General features: G+C 43.4%; 1 protein-coding gene across 1 annotated transcript in view; it reads right to left on the minus strand.

The window, feature by feature from the left end:
- GAB2 (GRB2 associated binding protein 2) overlaps positions 1 to 21,594 on the minus strand; it is a 182,019-nt gene that overhangs the window by 29,038 nt on the left and 131,387 nt on the right. The window contains exon 2 of the mRNA XM_081064080.1: positions 21,024 to 21,324. Within this exon, the coding sequence (XP_080920206.1) occupies positions 21,024 to 21,324 (301 nt within the window). The remainder of the gene's footprint in view (positions 1 to 21,023; positions 21,325 to 21,594) is intronic.

Raw genomic sequence — 21,594 nt, forward strand, 5'->3', positions numbered from 1 at the left:
GAGTGATCCCTGTAGAAAGCTAACTGAAAAACATGGATTGGATGGATGGAGGATTCTAAAAACAAAAGCATGCTGGCTGGGACTGAGGGTAAGATGGGATCAACAGCTCCAGATCATTTTAACTCATCGTCACAAGCCTGAAATTATTTCAGAAGAAAAATCCCCCCAAATCTTCTGATACATATCATCATTAGAGGAGTTATTCATAAATTTAAGGCCAAACACAAAAATGGCTTCAGTCTACACAATAACTCACATAATATGGCAATTGGAAGGGACCCCGGAGTCCAACTGCTCATTTATCACTGCCACCCTCCCTACCCCTAAATCTCTCATTTATACAGTTGGAGACAACTGTGGCCCAGAAAGGTGAGGCTACTTGTCCAAGGCCACACAGTAGGTCAGACATGAACCTCGGAATTAGAATGCAGATGTCTTAGCCTGGGGGTCTTTCTACTGTACCCAGAGAAAGATGTATCAATGTGAATGAAGATGTATTCTCTATAATGCATGGTGGGGAAGGCGGCGGGGAGGGGAATCACGTAAGGAGATCTGATCACTGGGACCCTGGCTGGCAGTACTGTTATTTTGTTCTGAGTTTAAAATTTACTCACATTTGCATGGTAAGTGAACATTTGCTGGCTCAAACTACTAATGACTAGTATAAATAATTCCCCAAGTTCAAATATATAAGTCTCTGAGTGTTTATAAAAGCTGAAAAACAGAGAAAGGAGAAAGGGGAGGCAGAGATAGGCAGTAGCATGAGACCCTGTGAGATCTTTCAGGGGCTGTGCTCCCGCCCCCCACACCCAGCCTTTGCAGGAAGGAGCTGACAAAGAACACCATCTCAGAGCTCGGAGAGCCATGTCAGAACGTCCTGACCTTGTGTATATGATCTCGCTCTCGGTATACTTGAGTAGAAATCGATTCTCTGAAGGGCACAGGGGAAAGAGAGTGAGTGACTGTAGCTTAGAGGCATGTCACAGTCTCTGGCCACACATCCTCACATAACCTTCTTGGCCTCGGGGCATCTCATTTTAGAGATGGGAAGCTAAGGCCCAGAGCCAATGCCACAGGCTTTCCATAAGGTCTCTATCGCTAGAATGAATCATGCTTTCCTTTAAACCCTTTCCAGTACGTTGTTTTGCTGTTTATGTTGGGAATTCACAAATCTGTCATACAAAAGTAGGCTGTGAGCTGTCAGAAGTCAGGATCCAGATCATCTCTGTTTCTCCGACAGGTTTAGCACAATGCTCGGTGCCTTGTAAACGTCCAGATTAAAACAAGGTGTTCAATACACACACACACCACGGCAGTACGTTTTGTCGGAATCCGTTATCCTCCTCAGGTTGGAAGAATAAATGAAGAGCTTCAGGATCCAAATGTAAACTGTTCTTTAGGGTGGAAGGAACTGTTGTCCCTTCACAAGGTTTTCTGGGCTGTGTTTCTGTTTTTGGACAGCTAGTCTATATTTAGCCACGCACGGTCCTGTTCGTTTGAGAGAGATCAGGTTACAAGCTCTGCTTCTCACTTTATCTGCCACACCTACAGCACACCTCACGTCTGACAGACCTTATTCCTGCTTCTTCCAGTGGGGCGCGGGTTGGCTTGGTGGTTCCTCTCAAAGGGTTGATTTATGTTTGGCAAGAAGCACGCCTGTCATTTACTGAGGGTCATGAACACTGGCTGGGCGCTATGCTACGTGCTGCTGGCCCATCAAACGGTGGATCTTGTGCTTGCCCTCTGAGCTTGTATTGCAGTTGGAACGAGCACATTTATATTCAGGGCAGCACTTCTCCCTTCCCCCACCGGAGCTTTGGGAACCCATTAGTATTCCCACAGGGATCAATCCATCAAGTCAGCACCATAAGCTCACATGTAAATGATGCATTTGACCCCTGTGACCTTCCCACAAAAATACTGAAAATATATCACTGTACTTTCAAGCTAAACTTTAATAAGCTTTCCCCTCTTTCTTTTACAGTGATTTTCACTAAGAGATCACTGGAAATCAGTGTGAAACATGAGCGTTAGACATTACGATGGTGGCAGCTTCTCAAGAATCATCAACAGTGGCAATAAGCACAAGACCACCACCTGAAACTGCTCTAGTCCGGATGGCGAGGCTGGGATCCACGAGCGCCAGCCCACGTAGGGAATTCCGAGATCCGCAGCGTTATCTGACGCAGAATTGTGGCTTCAGGAGAGGCCGTGTGGTAGGGGGATAGCGAATGGATTTTGAAATCTGAATCTTAGCATACCAGCTGTGGAGCCCAGGGATGCTATCAGAATCTAAGAGTGCTAATCTATAAAGTAGCTACCTGTGCAGTTGTCCTAGGGAGTAAAGAAATGCCAGCCCCTGCACATCAGAGCTCCACAAATGGAAGTTCTCCCTCAGCGCTCCAGGGTGGGAGGCAACCTGGCGTGGGTGAACATCGTCAACTCTGCACTCACAAACCTTCCGGGTTTGACCCAGAGGGTGCAAATGGACTTAACTGGCCTTTGTGTGGTGCGCAGAGGACTGCAGGGGCAGAGAGCCTGGCAGGACTCAACGTTCTAATTTGCTTTGGTATCAATTAATACCAAAAAAGCCTGCTGGGATTATGTCAGAGACTGGACTGAATCTATAGATCAATGTGGGGGGAACTGACACATTGATGTATCTCTCCATTTATTGGTCTTCTTTCATTTCTCCCACCAATGTTTGTCATTTTCTGTATAGCGATCTTGCATGTTTTTCATTAAATTGATTCCTAAGTATTTTATTTTTTGATACTATTGTAAAAGTAATTTAAAAAATGTTTTCCAGTTGTAGGCAGCTCTCAACAACTTTCTCATTTATAATAGCCCTGAAAATTTGGCAAGGCGGCCATCTTCGCAAATTCATTTAATATATGAAGAGGCTAAGACTCAGAGATAAAGTGACTTACTCAGTGTTACAGAGCTCTCAGGAAACGCCCAAACCGGGATTCAAACTCAAGTCTTTTGCACACAAAGTTGAGGGCGCATTCTATTACGCAGCTCTCTGTGAGGTAAATGAGAAGCATATACTTGAAAGTCCTAAGTGCTACACAAATATCCAGTGGAATTAAAAAAGAAAACTATTTAAATATGACTGATAAAAAAACCAAGACCTAGAGAGGCCTAAATAGCTTTGTAGTTACTCCTTATCCCATTACTTTATCTTATTTTCAGCACAGCACTTACTGTTAACCATTTAAACATTTTGTTTTTGGTCTGTCTCTTCCCACTTACTTAGAAGCTCCTCTAAGAGTTGGAACCTTAACTGTCCTGTGCATTGCTGCTGCTGTCGTGTGGTGGCCATAAAAACAATGCCTCCCAGGTCTCCCGCTGTGGGAGGCATACTGGCTGGTCTTTTGCATCTCCTCAACTCCCCATGCGCTGTTCTCTTCCACTGACAAACAATGGCTGCAGTACTAATCCAGGTCTGCTCCTGTGAGACACGGGACTCCTTCAACAGGAGCTCTTGGCTTGAGAACTTCCACTGACCTGGCTGAAACCGTTTTACCATGCCCGGCAGTCTAAGCCTCCTTCCTGGCTTCTCCCCTTCACGGGTGCCACACGCACATCCCATGGGGGCTTTTCCGCTTTCTCCCACCCATTATCCCTCCCAGGTGTTTCACCCAATAAATCTCTATCACGTCAAAACACATCTTGACAGCTGCTCCTCAGAGAACCTGAACGAACACCCCCAGTGTCTAAAACAGTGCTTGATGAACAAATAATGGGCCTAGGTTCATACTGCAGGTACACCACAGACCCCAAATCAGAACCCAGATCCCTGCTTCTTCAGTCCAAAGCCTTTTCCCCTCAGATCGTCAATCTGAGAATTAGGCCCCTGGTGCCTTAGTCCAGAGGGCCGCTGCTCTGATGAATGTGAGGGGAACTGTATCCACCAATGGCCAAGCCCCACAGCTGGTGTGGGGACAGAGCCCGAAAAAGCAGTTTCCAGGCTCTCGGCCTCACATAGAAAGGTGCTGGCTCAGGTAGTAAACGGCCATCATTGTGATCAGATGGCCATCAGCTGTGGCTAGTTGGCCGTCAGCTGTAACCTGTAAGCCATTGGCCACTAATATAACTGCCGTGGCTACGCTAGCAGAAAGAATGGGGGCTAGCAAGAATATAGTGATATGACTCCCCTACTTATGGCTCCGTGGGTGTTCCTTTTTGGCCTCACCATGTCCTGCGTTCTTATGTGGGGAGCGGGAGCTGAGACCCCGCCTGACACCCCGCATGACAAATGGCGCAGCGAGCAGAGTCCCCAGCACGACACATGGTGTAGTCGGCAGGATACGGTGCTGGCCAAAGCTCTCCGAAGGGCAGCGGAGCAGTTTGTGCGTATGAAAGCTCAGTCTGAGGAAGACCAGGAGGAGCAGCTGCCGGAGAGCTCGATTCCCGTGGAGGGGTGGGAAGACGTGGACGGTTCCCCAACCAGCAGAGGCCGGAGAAAGCGGAGGTTGTTGCCGCCCTGTGGGCTGGGAACTGCTTGCTGAGGCAGCCCGGATGCAGGACTTTTAGTCCCAGGAGGAAACGCTTGCTGAGTCCTCCGTGGGAGATGAGGGTGAGGTCAAGGTCATCCCTCACCCCCAGGACAGCCCTGGTGAATGACTATGGACTATGAGGAATTGCCTTCTATCCCTGATTTAATGGACCGCTTGACTGTTTGGGAGTGGAACTGGCGGATGTTTGCTTTTGTGTCTTGACCGGCCGCCATCGAGAATATGTAAGCACCTAGATGTGAGCCGCTGTTGTTCCAGCACGGTACCTCTAGAGGCCCAGAGAGTGGCAGTGCCCTGAGAAACCCTGGCTGTGTCCAGGAAGTCTGGCTGTGCCCCGAAGCACTGGTGGTACCCTAAGTAGCCCAGGAAGTCTGGCTGTTCCCAGAAGTACTGGTGGTGCGCTGAGAAACCCTGGCCGTGCCCAGAGAGCCTGGCTGTGTCCAGGATATTGCATTCACCTCCAGCCTCCTCACACAGGGACCCTCGCGGAAGACGCTTGTCGCGTAGATTGTGAGGCGAGATCCTGTAGGGGTGGAGTGTGGGGACAAAGCCCCAAAAAGCAGTTTCCAGGCTCTCGGCTTCACATAGAAAGATGCTGGCTCGGGTAGTAAATGGCCATCAACTGTGATCAGATGGCCATCAGCTGTGGCTAGTTGGCCGTCAGCTATAACCTGTGAGCCATTGGCCACTAATATAACTGCTGTGGCTACGCTAGCAAGAAGATGGGGGCTAGCAAGAGCGGATTGCAGAGAGGCGGATGCCGCTGGCGAGAATATAGTGATATGACTCCCCTACTTATGGCTCCGTGGGTGTTCCTTTTTGGCCTCACCATGTCCTGCGTTCTTATGTGGGGAGCGGGAGCAGAGACCCTGCCGGACGCCCCGCGCGACAGCTGGACTCCCACTTCTGCTTATAAGTATGTGGGCTCTAATGGGCATGAAAACACCAATCCTCGAGCCAAAGAAAACTAAAGTTATGGCTTTGGTGAATGGAGAAAACCTGGCTCGGTTGAAATTAAAGGCAGCAAGGACTGTGTATGATGCCCTCTTAAAGGGATATAGGGAGAGCAGCCACTCTGGCAAAGCCAGAGGTCCTCACGAAAGAGTGGAGATGGCAGTGAGTCTGTCCCAAGTCTCTGTGCACAAACAGAATCTCCTGCACAGGTATGTGGCAGCTAGAGGCAAGGAACTCCAGCTAGAATTTCAACGCATGGCTTAACAGTTAAGAGCACGCGTTCTGGAGCCAGGCTGGGTTTGAATCGCAGCTCTGTTACTTACACTAGTTGTATGAACTAGGGAAAGTTACTGAACCTCTCTGTGCCTCAGTTTTCTCACCTGTAAAATGGGAATAATAATAATAGGTATCTACCTCATAGAATTATATGAGTGAAGATCTGTGAAATGCTTAGAACTCTGCCTTGTATATAGTAAGCTCTATGTAAATACTAGCTTTTAGTAGTAGTAGTACATTTATAAAGACACCTTTGTTTCTGAGCACCTTAACAACTTACGTACAATGCATCTCCAATCAGGAAAGTCAGCAAGGTTTGCTTGATAAAATATTAATCGCACACAGTAAAAGTGTTTCTGGGTTTGGGTAAAATAGAGATAGGGTTATTTAAGATGTTTCAATTTGGGGAGATAAGAATAGCACAGTATACACACTCAAAGGACTGTGTAGAGAAGGCAGCGACAATTTATTGGCCGTTACATTCAACAGGTATTTAATATGTGCTCATCATATATCAAACACTATGCTATATGCTTTAAGTGGAATCTTTTGCAATCCTCATAATAATCTTGTGAAAAATGTCTTGTGTCTATTTTTTATTTTATTTTAGCTTTTGGATTTATTATCGTTAATATCATCATCATCATCATCACAGCAACAACAATGCCATTATCTTTTGGGTAGTTATCAAATCACTTGTATAGCCTAAGTACTTTTCTAAATACTTCCCACTGATCCTCACCCATCTTTAGAAACAAAAGGATGCCATTTATTATGCACTAATTATGTGTCTGGCACTGGGCTTGGCATTATTTATTTATTTATTTAAATTTATTGGGTTGACAATTGTTAGTAAATTTACATAGATTTCAGGTGTACAATTCTGTATTACATCATCTATAAATCCCATTGTGTGTTCACCACCCAGAGTCAGTTCTCCTTCCATCACCATATATTTGATCCCCCTTACCCTCATCTCCCACCCCCCTGCCCCCATACCCTCTGGTAACCACTAAGCTATTGGTGTCTATCTTACTGATGCAGAAATTGAGGCTCAGAAAAGTATATGAACTTACCAAGACGATGTTTACACTGAACTCATCAATGCTGTGGGGTCAAGTATTTATAGGATTCCAAGACCCATGCTCTTTGTATAAAATTACCCTTTTAAAGGAGTATATACATATAAAAGCGCTTTATAAATCATATGGCCTTATTATACAAATGCAAAGTGGTATCATTATCAACATCAACTGCAATACTAGCTAAAAGTAAACAAAACGAAACACCAAAAAACTGGGTTTCAATTCTAGTCTTGCTGTTAGTTAAATCCTCTTGAGCAATTTAGCTCCCCTCTCTTCACCTCCAAGTATTCTGTCATTTGAGGAGTTTGGAGCTAAACACTCTCTAAGGGCCCTTCATGATCTAATATTGTAGAATTTTCTCATGCTATGAGATCTACTCCCTTCTCTGCCTTGGCTGTTTGGCTAAAATGATTCACTAGCCACGATGAGCTGTGTTCACTGACCTCATCCACAAAAGGGTGAGAAGGTGGGGAATAAAAGCAAACAACAAATGACAGACATGTAACATAAAGTTTAGGTTATTGACATACCCTGTCTCTTCAGCCTAGTTAGTTCATCATCCGTTTTAAATTTTCCTTCTTTTTTTGTTTTCATTGTACTTTATACCATTGTTTCAATGGACAGAATTTTTGACCCTATGTCTTGTGAATAAGGTTAGAAGATTTTTGAAACTGTTTCCCTTCATGAACAGTGAATTTCTCAAAACGACAATCTTTGAAAATAAGTTGGAATTTTTTAAACTGTCATTTTGTATAACCATTTACAAAGTTACAACCAGACACTATAAGTACATCATCATCTGAATATTCACTGGGCAGTTACTATGTGTCTCCACTAATGTGGTAATGGAATGATGAACGAGTCATGTTCTCACGCTCAAGGCTCTCACACATCTCTTTCCCTCACCCAAACTCTGTGTTCTAGCCTCAATGAACTGTTTCCAGTTCCCTATGCCTCTGGGAATTCAAGGAGAAGGCAAGAGAAAGCTGAATTTTCAGGTGTTAAATATATTAATTGACCTGTTTGTGGTAATCATTTCACAATGTATAAATATATCATACTATCACTGTGTTCACTTTAAATACATACAGTTTTTAAAATTATAATTTGACAAAGCTGGGGAAAAATATCTGGTGTATATATTTCCATTTATGTAAAAAAAAAAAAGGGGGGGAGAGAGAAGTCTGAATTAGCTGAGAAAATCCTATATTGACCAGTTTTATCCCAAGTTGATCAAAACTTCAATTTCTATCACTGGCCGGACGGGGGTTTGATACAGATGTTAAATTCAGAAATTAAAAAAACTTCTTTTCTTTTCACACTTGAAGTTAACCTCACATGTTTTATATGCTAGCTATATCTTGGTGCAAAGCCACGCACAGTCACTTAAAAGCAGGTAAATCTTGGTGTAAACTGAGGGGCCTGGGGCTTCAAACTAGATGTGGAGCGGGGAGCCGGGTCTAAGAGCTCCAACGGTAGTTTTGTGAAAGACATCAACCAGAGAACGTCAAGGCTCAGAGCTCATGGAGAGCGCGTCCATGTCTTGTGCTGTTCACACGGGACTCGGCAAAAAGAGGTACTTGGTGTGCTGAATGAGTGAACACAAAAACAGAAACTGGGCATCACCTAGACATGTGGGCAGGAGAGTCCATGAGGAGGAGGAAGCGTGTTGAGGAAAAGCAGAAGCAGATTTTCTTCGGAAATTCAGGCAGACAGGGCACCAACAACCCAGAAGTTTGCCGCTGGACAGTGGGGTCCAGCCACTGGCTTAAGGGTTTGGGTAAGACTGTGGTCTCGGAGACGGGCCAAATAAAAGCAGGGTAAGGGCCAGTACTAGATGGAATTTGAGACTACAGGCAGGTTAAAAGAGAAATGACTCAAGAACAGGAGAAGTAGGCAAAATCTCAGGGTTGACCCTAGGTTGCACACAAGTGAAAGGAACAAGGTACCTCGGAGCACTGACTGTTTGCTGGAGCGCAGGGTGGGCCTGCACCCGGAGGGGGACGTGTACAGAGCTCCAGGGTCTGGGGGTCAGGGGAGCCTGACACCAACAAAGCCTTTAGGTCATTGTTTCCCAGACTTTTCCGTTTTATGGATGTGTTAAAACACGGCCTTCTTGCTCATATGTTCACACTCTTTTTAAAATGACACACAGGGTTAGCAATTTTAATTACATCAAACATGGAAAAATTATGTCATATTTACCAGTATGACCGCCACTTCACACAGACATGAACACTTTAACAAACGCACACACTTATACAAAGAGAAAGTGAATAAAGGGAAGTTTTAAAATCTGAGTACATTTAGCTTTATGAAAACTAACTACATCTTCATGGTTTTCCTTTTTGCTGTGGACTGAGGAAGATTTTCATAGCTCAGCACTGGTCTGTGGGTCCCTGTTTGGAAATGTCTGTCACAGCTCAGTATTTCCCCAGGCTGCCATGGCAGAGAAGGCGGCGCAGGCCACTTGGGCCCAGCTCTAGCAGGTAGCACGCAGCTCTCTCCCTTGCAGTCTCCAAAGCAGCCTCCTCTCACCTGTTTCATATATAGTATTCCACGTGAGACTTGGTTAACAAGCATTGTGAAAAAAAAAAAGAACAAAAAGAAGAAAACATTGAAAATCACTGTTTTGGTCCCCAAACTCCCTGCTTACTGTTGAAGAAACGGAGGTAGGTCTCCACAGTGAATCAGCACGAAGCTGAAATTCCCAGTTCAAATCCTAGAGCTGACCATACCTACTGATTTTGGAGAGCTAAGGATCCCACGGAGGGCTGGACATAACTGGACGTGTCAAGTCATAATCGAGATCTCCATAGGTCCAAGGTATCCCCACCACGACATGCAAAGTCCTTATTGAACCTCTAGCCAAAAAATCAGAGTTACACTGGGCTTTGGAATCTGGTCTGGGATCAATCCCACAGGAGTTTTCACCCTCCTTCACTAGAGATAATCAGAAGCGCTCAAAGAACAAAAATAGGGGAAGGCCATCCAAAGCTGCTGGTGTGGAGGGGCTGGCATGAGATGCTTGCACCCAACAGTCTGTGGGTGTTGGCAGGTAGCACTAGACCCATCTAAGCTGGCTGGCTTGGGCGGAGTGGGGGAGTGTCTGGGATGAAAGGGAAAGCAGGAAAAAGGATCAAGGCTTAGGAAGAATAGGTTCAGGTTTCTCCCCGGCTCCTTTCCTCCTCCAGAGGCTCTGGACTTCCCTGCAGATCAGGGCTGCAGCCTGTTCCAGAATAATGCAGACGTGTCTGTGGGGATTTTGTGGAGTTCATGTCCCAACTCACAGCCCACTCTCAGGGTGACCAGACACAGCTGCAGACAAAAACAACAAACAAACAAAAGACTGAGGAGGAAAGCCTGCTATTCCAGGGTTATTGAGAACAGCCTTATTTTTTTTAAAAAAAGGCATGAGGATTTCAGATCTGGCTGGAAACTGGTCTGGATGTTTATTTTGCTCTTTGTCTCAGTGGAAAAACAGGGTGGGTGATTGAGACAACAGCCTCCGCCTCTGGGCTGGGGCCCAGGTCTGTCTCCACACTGTTCTCTGGCTTCTCGAGGGACCTGTGTAAGTCTGGGGAGAAGCTGCATTTTACCTCCCACGTTTGCTCTAAGCTTTCAACAAGGATCCCCCAGGGGAGTTGAGAGATCTGAGATTAGTTAAACAAAACAAAAGGTAGGGGAGGGAAGGGGCGGGAAGAGTCCTTCCAGGGATGGGGATGAGAAGAAAGAACAGGCAAGGTCTCGGAGGAAGGCCCCTTTCCTCCCCACCCTCCTCCACGCCCAGTTTCTCCCTGGCTCTCCCACTCACTGCATCTGACGGCCAAGGTCACCAGAAGGCATCTGAGTGGGCTGCCTGGCTCTACCAAAGCCCTCCCTGCTCTCAGAAATCCAGCTGGAATAACGGGTCCCAACTTTTAATCACCATTCATTCTCTCTGGAGAAAAGGAGCTGTTTGAAGAGCCCCAATAACGTTCCTCCATTGGAGGCTAAGGATTTCCCCAAAAGTATTCCTGTGGGTATTGCCTGATCTCAGATGGGGCCCAGGACTTAAAATAACTCCACTGCTGAGTTACTCAGGAGACTCATGGATTTCTACAAGTGTAAATATTTACAAAATATTTAAGAGGGGGAGGACAGCCTCACCCACAATTGTAATAGAGAAAAGGTGGGGAAAAGATAAAGAACAGTTGGTTGGAACTCTGAAAAGTCTTCATTCCATTGAGTTAGACATGTGACTGCTGTGAAATTCCTGCCAGGGAGTTTGAGAAGAAGAGAAAAATCTGAAAAAATAGCCAGGATATGGAGGCGGCTCTGGCCTTATTTCAACGTCTTCATGAGTTACAAACGGGGCTCTGGTGACCTAATGTCCGTGAGCTCTAGTTCACAGTAGTTTGTGGCTGCTCTAAGATGGATCATGTTATCTTGCTAATTTAGCCCTCAGAGATTAATACTAATGTACAGACAACACTTTACTTTCCAAATGGTCAGTTCTCAGTGATTTATAAGCTTGCTTCTCCTCCTTGCCGGCTATTTTGTGACTTACAAGCAGCCATGGTAAACAGGTCTGTGACAACCAGTTAGGATAAATGAGAGAGGCAGAGCACACAGCCTGACTGAGGATGGAGTTAAAAGCCTTGGATTCTGGACCCGGCCACACTGCTTTCTGGCACTGTCACCGAGTGCCTTTAAATCACTGCTTCCTTACTTGTGCAGTAGGAATAAAGCTAGCAGCCCTGCCTATCTTATTTTGTTTTCTTTATACTCAGAGGAGGCTGCCTAAGCGTTTTGTAGAGCATGGTAAAGTTCTCCGAAAACACCAGATACTTAAATCATATCCTGTTCATCTTGACCAACCGATACAAAAATCATTGTCACCACAACCACTACATGGAAAACGGTGCCACGGGCTGCTAATGCCCACAGTGGGCACCCTCACAGGCTCCTAGCTTCCTCCCAACAACTCTGTGAGGGAGCAGCATCTCCACCTTGCAGAGGATAAAACCTCAGACATAAAGTTACTTATTCAAGAGTATAGAGCAAATGAAGGGCAGGGCTGGGACTTCAGTGCAGCCAGCCTGCCTTTCAGAGTCCCTGCGAGAGTGGCGGGGCGGGCACTGGAACTGATACTGAGTAAACGAAGGAGGGAGGGGATGAAAGGGAAGAAGTCCTCAGCTGAGAGGATTCAAGGGGCGGGGGGCTTTCCCAACAGTGGATGACTCCTGATGCCATGAATAATTCATCAAAGCTCGGTGCTGAGAGCCAGTTCTTTTTGTGTGGGGTACATCTGGTCAGGGACAGCTGCCCGCGACTGTGCCACAAATGTGAGGACCTGGACCCGCCTGCCCATAAACACAGCTCAGAGCAGCTTTCTGCTCCCTCACTCTGGGGGCTGGAGGCTATTTTGACTCCCAGAGAATGCTGGGGTGCTTATTTTTACTTGTGCACGCGCGCGCACACACACACACACACACACCCACAAACCAAATTCCACACATGTGATATGAAATCTTCTTGATATTCATTCTTGGAATTGCTTTTCCCTCCTGAGCATCATCCCTAGATTCCTCTTGGAAAGAGTTTTCTCTCAGGAGGTTGTTTCCTCCACCCTTATGTCGATATTCAGACTCAGTTTCACTCCTGGTCTGGTCCTGATCTTAGGTTTTATCCTAGGCATTTTTGGCTGGAATATGTGAGGAATTCTAGGGTAGCAGCAGAAAGAAGCTGAGGGTGGCAAGGATTTAAAAAAAAAAAAAAAAAGAAACTCCATCTGCCACAAAACCTCTTCCAGCTGAAAGTGAAAAACAGAAATTATTTTATGGGTCCCCTTGCAACTCTTTAAAAAAAAAGAAAAAGAAAAAGAAACAAAGAAAAAGGGAGTATTTGCTTGAAGGAGAGTCCCATAGGAAGCCATTTCTGCAGAACCAAGCAGCAAGCAGGGCAGGGCTACTGCACTGCACAGCTGCAGGGGGTCCTCTCCTTAGAAAATGTGAATAAACCTTTGGGAAACAGGAAACTTGAGGTGCTGCCAGTGGGCCTAAGGTGTCCTGAGGAACCAGAGAGAAGCAGGAGCACTGGGTGAGAAGAGAATTTTATCCCTATTCGACAAAGGGAAACCAACGCTTCAGTCAGTGACTTGTTCCCATAATCCCAGAGTTGTGATTTAAACTCAGGCGTCCACGCCCCCAGCCTACAGACTCACCGATAGAGCCTGATGAGTGGATTCAAGCCTGGGAAGTGATTAAGTTAGTGGAATATTCTAGCCTTACCATTGGAGCAGTGTGGGTGGGTGGGAGGGACCAGCTGCAGGACCCCTGGTGGAGGGGATCAGGATCTGTTTCCCAGGGAAGTGTTCAAAGAGGCAAAAATGGCCGGGCTTGGTTCTGACCGGAGGTCATGTTTCAGGAGGTCAGCGAGAAAGAGGCAGCGTATTATGGTGCAAAGTCAGATCTGGGTTACACTGGGATCCTGGCTCTGTCATTTCCTAGCTGTGTGACCTTGGGTCAAAAATCATTGCTACCTCTAAATTTACTGTCAACTGTGAGTGGGAATTTATGTCAAGTCCCTACTTTACATGGGGTAGATGCTCAACACAGAGCTGCCATTTCTCTCTGTGGCCACTGGGTGTTAGGGAGCAGTGCCCCCACATACGGCAGTGCTGACACTAACACCCAGATGACTGGACTGTTCTCAACAAGCCCCTGCAGAGGGACAACCGTGCTGCAGGAAGAGTCTCAGGCAGAGGAGGGTTGGACAGCCCATCTGCACCCCGCCAGGGCAGGGGTGTGGACAGAGAAGAGCTTTAGTCCCGGAGTACTAGGCAGGGAAGCAAAAGCACTCAGTTTCCTTATTTGGAAAAAAAGGAAACACAGTTGATAAAAGCAATTAAATGAAATAAGATACATAAGTGAAAGTAGGCAGTCAAATACTAACTTCCTTTTTGCTTTTCTTCAGATCCTGACTCTCTACTAAAAAATCAGATTTGGGTGATTAAGCTCTAATTCCTTACCTGAGGGATATATGGATATAGTCCACTTTTAAGAAAACCTCTAAATGAAAACACAACCCATTATGTGGCTGAATCTTTTAACACACCAGAGTCTCCGATGAGAGGGAAGAAAAGCCTGTGGTCTTCATCAGAAAAGATCTTGTAAAGAATCCTAAAGCTCTGCCATACACAACTATTAGGTTGGTGCAAACGTAACTGCCGTTTTTGCAATTATTTTTAACCTTCTAAATCGCAATTACTTTTGCACCAATGTAATAACATTGCTCTGGGAATTAAACCACTGGACAGCTAATAAAATAATCCACTTAAAAAAGAAGTTAAACGTTTAAGGGAAAATCTAACTTCTATCTATCTATCTATCTATCTATCTATCTATCTATCTATCTGCCATCTATCTACCTACCTACCTACATAGATAGATATAGATATATAATAACATACATATTATTGGGGTGACAATGGTTAGTTAAGTTACATGGATTTCAGGGATACAATTCTGTAGTACATCATCTATATATCACATTGGGGAACATACCCTTTAATAGACAAAGCTGTTGAAAAAATATGGACTCAATTATTTGTCACCTTAATGTTCCTCCTGCTTCCTTTCCTCACGGAGCTAGTGGTCCATGCCTCTGTGACAGCATTCCCCTGTGACTGGTTACATGTCAGCCCCTCCTCTGGACTGTGATGTCTGAGTACTGGTACCCTCTCGCTTATCTCTGCACCTCAGTAGTTACGACAGGGACATAGAACAAGTGCTCTGTAAAGGTTAGTGGAATGAATGAGTGAGTGAACAAGTGAGTCTTCCTACCAAAGAAAGCAAACTCAGATAATGTGGTTCTAGACATTGGTATTTGGATGGTATGTGACTCCTATATGGCAAAAGTAAGGATTCAAACAATAACTATTTTTTAAATGTGTGATTAAGAAAAGACATTAGCACCAAGAGTAATTTTTACTACATCTCAAGGATATATTTCTCTTGGTAGGAATACCTCTAATCCCAAAAGGAAATAATTCAACTAAAAGCAATTTGCTTTCTGGTTACGTTCCCCCCTAATCATACCTATTACCTAAAAAGCTGAGGTATTCCTTGAATCTATTTCTCACATTTATGAAAGCTTTTAGACTGGGAGGTCTATGGGGGGGGGGTTCTCCCTGCCTTTTTAAAAATGCCTTTCTTATTTTCTCTCCCCCGACATTTTGTTGTTGTTTTTTTTTTTTTTTCAATGAGCACTTTATTTCTTTAACAGGAATAAAAGAAAAGAAAAAACAAAAACAAAATCCATGAAGCTTATAAATGATAAAGATTTGGGGAAAACAGAAAATTTCATACAGGAAGCAAAGATTATACCAAAGAATTTAAGAGTAAAATGGGGGCTTATAATCCTTCCTTAAAGGAAGACAAACAAAATCACAGAATTCCTAGAGCAGGACATCTAGTCCAGGCCCAACTGAATACATAATTTGCAAAGTGAAATCACGGGGCCCCTTATTCAAAAATTAACTTCCGACACAAATAAATGGAACGATATCTTGTGTTCATAAATTGGAAGAATTAACATTGTTAAAGTGTCTATACTACCCAAAGCCGTCTATAGATTCGGTACAATCCCTATCATGATTCCAATGGCACTTTTTATAGAAAAAGTAATCCTAAAATTCATATAGAACCACAAAAGATCCCAAATAGCCAAAGCAATCCTGAGAAAGAACAAAGTTGGAGGTATCACACTTCCTGATTTCAAATTATATTATAAAGTTATAGTAATCAAAACAGTATGGTACTGGCATAAAAACAGACACAAACACCAATGGGATAGAACAGAGAGCCCCAGCATATATGGTCAATTAATATTTGACAAGATAGCCAACAATACTCAATGGGGAAAAGATAATCTCTTCAATAAATGGTGCTGGGATTTTTACACACAAAAGAATGAAACTGGATACCTATCTTAACACTACTCACAAAGATTAACTCAAAGTGGATTAAAGACTTAAATGTAAGACCCCAAACTATAAAACTCCTAAAAGAAAACACAGAGAAAAAGTTCCTTGACATTGGTTTTGACAATGATTTTTCTGGATTTGACACCAAAACACAATCAAAGAAAGCAAAAATCAGTCAGTGGACTACATTAAACTAAACAGCTGCTGTATAGCAAAAGAAGCAATCAATAAAATGTAAAGACAACTAAAGAATGGGAGAAAATATTTGCAAATTACACAGCAGATAAGGGGTTAATATCCAAAATATGTAAAAATTCATATAACTTAATAGCAAAAAAAAAATTGATTAAAAAATGGGCAGAGGAACTTAGCATTTTTCCAAAGATGATATTCAAATGGCCAACAGGTACCTGAGAAGATGCTCAACATCAGTAATCATCAGGGAAATGCAAATCAAATCAAATCAAAACCACAAGGAGACATCGCCTCATACCTGTTAAATGGCTGTTATAAAAAAGATAGGAGATAAACATTAGCAAGGATGTGGAGAAAAGGGAATCCTTGTGCACTGTTGGTGGGAATATAAATTGGTACAGCCACTGCAGAAAACGGTATGTAAATGTTCCTCAAAAAGTTAAAAACAGAACTATCATATGATCTAGCAATTGCACTTCTGGGTATATATCTGAAGAATTGAAAGCACTATCACGAACAGATATCTGCACCCCCATGTTCACTGCAGCATTATTTACAACAGTCAAGAAATGGAAAAACGCATTTCTTGGGTTTTTGGCAAATAAAGAAAATGTGAGATATCTATATCTGTAGATATAGATATATAGTCAAATGGTATTCAGGCATAAAAAAGGAAATCCTGTCGATTTGGAACATGGATGAACCCTGAGGTCATTATACTAAGTGAAGTAAGTCAGAGAAAAACAAATCTAAAAATGTTAAACTCACAGAAACAGAGAGTAGATTGGTGGTTTCCGGGGCGGGGGTGGGGGAAATGGGTGAAGGTCAAAGGATATAAACTTCTAGTTATAAGATGAGTAAGTCCTGGGGGTGTAATGTACAGTATGGTGACTATAGTTAACAATACTGTATTGTATATTTGAAAGATGCTGAGAGATCTTAAAAGTGCTTATTACACACACACACACACACACACATCACACACACACACATCACACAAATCGTAACTACATGAGGTGACAGATGTGTTAACTAATCCTATTATGGTCATCATTTTGGAATATAAATGTATGACAAATCATCACATTGTACACCTTAAATGTACACAATTTAAACAAAACTAAGAACTTTAAGACCACAACAGTAGAGTGTTCAACCAAGTGTAGGGTTAAGACTGGGGCCCTGTGAGATCGCGCAGGTCACATGCCCATGAAGTTGGCCCTAACTCCAGGGGGTCCCAAACCTGGCTGGTTGTCAGAATCAACTGCAAAACTTGAAAAAAAAAAACCGAGATATAATTCACATACTGTACATTTTACCATTTTAAAGTGTAAAATCCAGCAGTTTTTCGTATATTCCCGAAATTCACAACCGTCACCACTATCTAATTCCAGAACATTTTATCACCCAAAAGAAACCTACTCATCAGTAGTCACTTCCCTTTTCCCTGACTCTCAACTACCAATCTACCTCCTGTCTCAAAGGATTTGCCTATTCCGGACATTTCATATACAGTCATCCCATGGCATACACAGGGGATTGGTTCTACAGAGGCTCAAGTCCCTTATATAAAATGGTGTACACAGTACTGGCATGTAACCTACACACATCCTCCGTATATTTCAAACAATCTCTAGATTACTTACAATACCTAATACAAGAAATGCTGTGTAAATAGCTGTTACACATTATTGTTCAGGGAATAATGACAACGGAAAAAAGTCTGTACGTGTTCAGTACAGACAACCATCACCATCACAGGCCTAACAGCATGATACTCATCAGCAACACCGGAGCATTTATTCCGAATATTTTCAACCCACAGTTCGTTGAATCTGTGAATGCAAACCAGTGAATTCAAGGGGCTGACTGTAAATGAAATCAAACTACGTGACTCTTTGTGTCTTCTTTCATTTAGCATAATTTTTTTAATCTATTTTTTTAAATTAGTTTCAGGTGCACAAGACAAAGTAATACTTAGACATTTATCATTTATATCCCTCACACTGTGTGAACCCTTCTCCCCCCATCCACTATCCCTCTGACATCGCACAGAGCCATTACATTTCCACTGTCTCTATTCCTAATGCTGTACTCCGCTTCTTGTGTAAGTATATACATACATATATATATACATATATATATAAAATTATAGTTGGCATTCATTACTGTTCAGCTTCAGGTGTACAGTGCAGTGATCAGGCATCTACATCATCCCTGAGGTGGTCTCCCAATAGCATAATGTTTTAAAGTTTCATCCATATTGTAGAATGTTATCAGTATTGCATTCCTTTTTATGGCTAAATAATACACACACACACACACACTCACACACACACACACCACACCATGTTTTATTTATTGATGAATGCTTGGGTATCTAGTTTTTGGTTATTATGAATAATGCTGCTATGAATATTCATGCACAAGTTTTTGTATGAACATATGTTTTCATTTCTCTTGAGTATATGCCTAGGAGTGGGATTGCCGGGTCATAGGCTTAACGTTTTGAAAAATTGCCACACTGTTTACTGCAGTAAATGTACCATTTTGTATTCCCTCCAGCAATGTATGAGGTCAGATGTACGACCTGTTTCCCAGAAAATAAGACCTAGCCGGACCATCAGCTCTAATGCGTCTTTTGGAGCAAAAATTAATGGAAGACCTGGTCTTATTTTACTATAAGGCCGAGTCATATAATATAATATAATAATATAATGTAGTATAGTATAATATAATATAATATAATTAATATAATATAATACAATACAATATAATATAATATATATAATATAATACTGGGTCTTATATTAATTTTGTAGGAGGAACTTTAAAAAACTACTAATTCCTCAATCCTCAGTCAGATCTACTGAATCAGACCTATAAGTTAAAAGAAAAAAAGTTTTCAGGTGATTTTGATGATCCACGAGGTTTTGGAATAATTCAGACCAGTGCTTCTTAAACTTTAATATGCACCCAAATCACCTGGGCATTTAGTAAAACGTGGATTCTGAAGGAAACAGAAAATCACCCTAGAATAACACCACAGTAGTGACTATTGCAGACATGACCCACTGATGGATGCTAGTATTAGTGGGCAGCAACTTACGGAGAAATAGGATGTTTGCACGTCACTGATGTGTTTCTTCCAAATTATTAATTACAAAAGTGAAGACAGTAGCTTTACAGGGGGGAAATCTGGCAGATGCCACCTTAACCAAAGGATTAAGGTTAACAAGACCAGTAATAAGACATATTGACATCATGTGCCCCCTGATACAACATACTTGGAAAGAAACATCATCTCTGGGGTAATGATGTCTCACCAAAATTGATAACTTCAATCTAATCATGAGAAAACACCAGAGAAACTCAAATTGAGGGACAGTCTACAAAGCTTCTAAGCAGTGCTCTGTAAAAGTGTCAAGGTCAAAACAAGACAAGAAAGACTGGAAAACTGTTACAGATTGGAGGAGCCTCTGAGACATGACCACTAAATCTAATGCGGTATCCTGGATTGAATCCTGAACAGAATACAGACACTGGTGAGAAACAGGTGACATCCAAATAAACCGTAGTTCAGTTAACAGTACTGAACCAACCTGTTTTGATAATTGTACCATGGTTAGATAAGAGGTTAACATTAGGGAAAGCTGAGGGAAAGGGACATGGGAACTTACTGTACAATTTTGCAATCCTTCTGCAAGTCTACAATTATTTCAAAATAAGAAGTTTGAAATATATGCAGATTCTGATTCTGCATGTCTAAGTGGAAGCCCTGTGCCTTTCTAACACGTTCCCAGGAGACGCTGCTGCTGGTGATCCACAAACCCCACTCTGAGTAGAAAGAGTGCAGACCAGTGGTTCTCAAGCTTCACTGTCACCTGGCAAGGGCGGGGTGGGGGGGGGAGGTTAAAAACACAGATTGCTGGGCCCTGCACCCAGTTTCTGACTCAGTAAGTCTGGGGTGGGTGCCCAATAATTTGCATTTCTAACAGGTTCTCAGATAATGCTATTACTGATGAGCTAAGAATGGTTTTTATGCTTTCAAAGTGTAAAAATTTTTTAAAAACAGAAATATATAAAAAACAGACTATATGTGGCGTTCAAGTATTTATGAAAAATGGTTCATGAGCCCCGGACCCTAGCTATTTAGAATGAAGCTTTTAAAAGACACTAATGCCTCAGATTCTTAGTTAGCTGATTTGGCATGGGTCCTCAGCATCAATATGTTTTAAAGGCTTCTCTTTAATTCTGATGTGCAACCAGGTTTAAGAATTACTGCTTTGGGCTCTCTGCCTACCTCAAAAAAAAAAAAATCCACACGAAAATCCCCTGTTCCTCAATCATCCCAGAGTTGGGGATGAATCCACTCCAATGTCAAAGAGAATTTCTGCAATTTAAAACTCATTCAAAAAGCTGAGCTATTCTTTTGTGAAGGTTAATGAAATCCAAACATAAATCAGCATTTCCCCTTCTCACCTGTCCCCTCCCAAGTGCACATAAACGAACACTGGATTATACATCAATAATAATCCCAAAGAATCCCATCCTACGCCCCACCCCAACCCAGAGTGGCAAGTGTAACTGTGCAGGATGGTATGAAATAGATGGGCTGGAACAGACAGATGGAGCAGAAAAAAGGAGCAAGGTGAGAGCTGCCCTGTGGAATGGCTGACAGGTAACAGGCCAGAGGGCTAGAGAGCTGAGGGAAATGGAGAAATGGGGTGCTGCTGAGGTCCCTGAAGAAAGTACCTCTACCTTCATCTCAACCCCCTCCCCCCTACGTATGCCAGTTTCCCATGTGAGTATAATTAGGGGCAGGGCCCCCTCTAATATTTGGCCAACCCCTTTCACACTCTTACCCTTTGCCTACGACTCCTCTGCCAAAGAGGCAAGAAAGCTTTTAGCTACAGCCTGCTCTCCTGGCGCAAGGAATCTGAAGGCCTCAGTCCAGCCCGTCGCTAAGCCTCCTCCAGGAGGCGCCTCGGCCCTTCTGAGCAAGGCCCGCATCTGTTTTCATACCTGTGCTCTCCTCAGCCTGGTTGAAGCCACAGATCTGGCAGATGCTCTGGACCCACTTGTTCATGTCCTCCTCTGTCTCGGCCACCAGGTAGAAGGTGCGCTCACTGGTCTTGATGTCAAACACAAAACTGTCCTGCAGCTCCTTCTTGTTGAAGGTCAGGCCCGCGTCCACCTGTTCACAGAAGTTGAGGTTGATGACCCTCAGGGGCTTCTTGGAGTGGTCATTCTTGTAGTATTCCAAAACGTCTGGGTCACCGCTCATCCGGCCACTGCGCAGGATAAACCAGCGTTTCTTCCAGGCCTGAACAGGAAGGAGGAAGAAGAGGGGAAAGGGCATTAGTTATTTCAAAGCTTTTCACAGGTGCTCAGATATCATGAGGTTAAAGACGGGGGCTGTTGGACCTGCAGGCTGACCATGGTCTCTATCTCCCTTTCATACTGTCCCGCGTTTCAGCAAGGGAGGACAATTTTAGAATGCGCGTTAGTGCAGCATTTCACTATGGAAATGAGGTCTCCTCACTATGAAATGAGCTGTGGCATTCCCACTTTTTAAATCAGGAAGTCACATGAG

Source organism: Rhinolophus hipposideros (genome assembly GCF_964194185.1).
Source record: "Rhinolophus hipposideros genome assembly, chromosome: 10".
NCBI lineage: Eukaryota > Metazoa > Chordata > Mammalia > Chiroptera > Rhinolophidae > Rhinolophus > Rhinolophus hipposideros.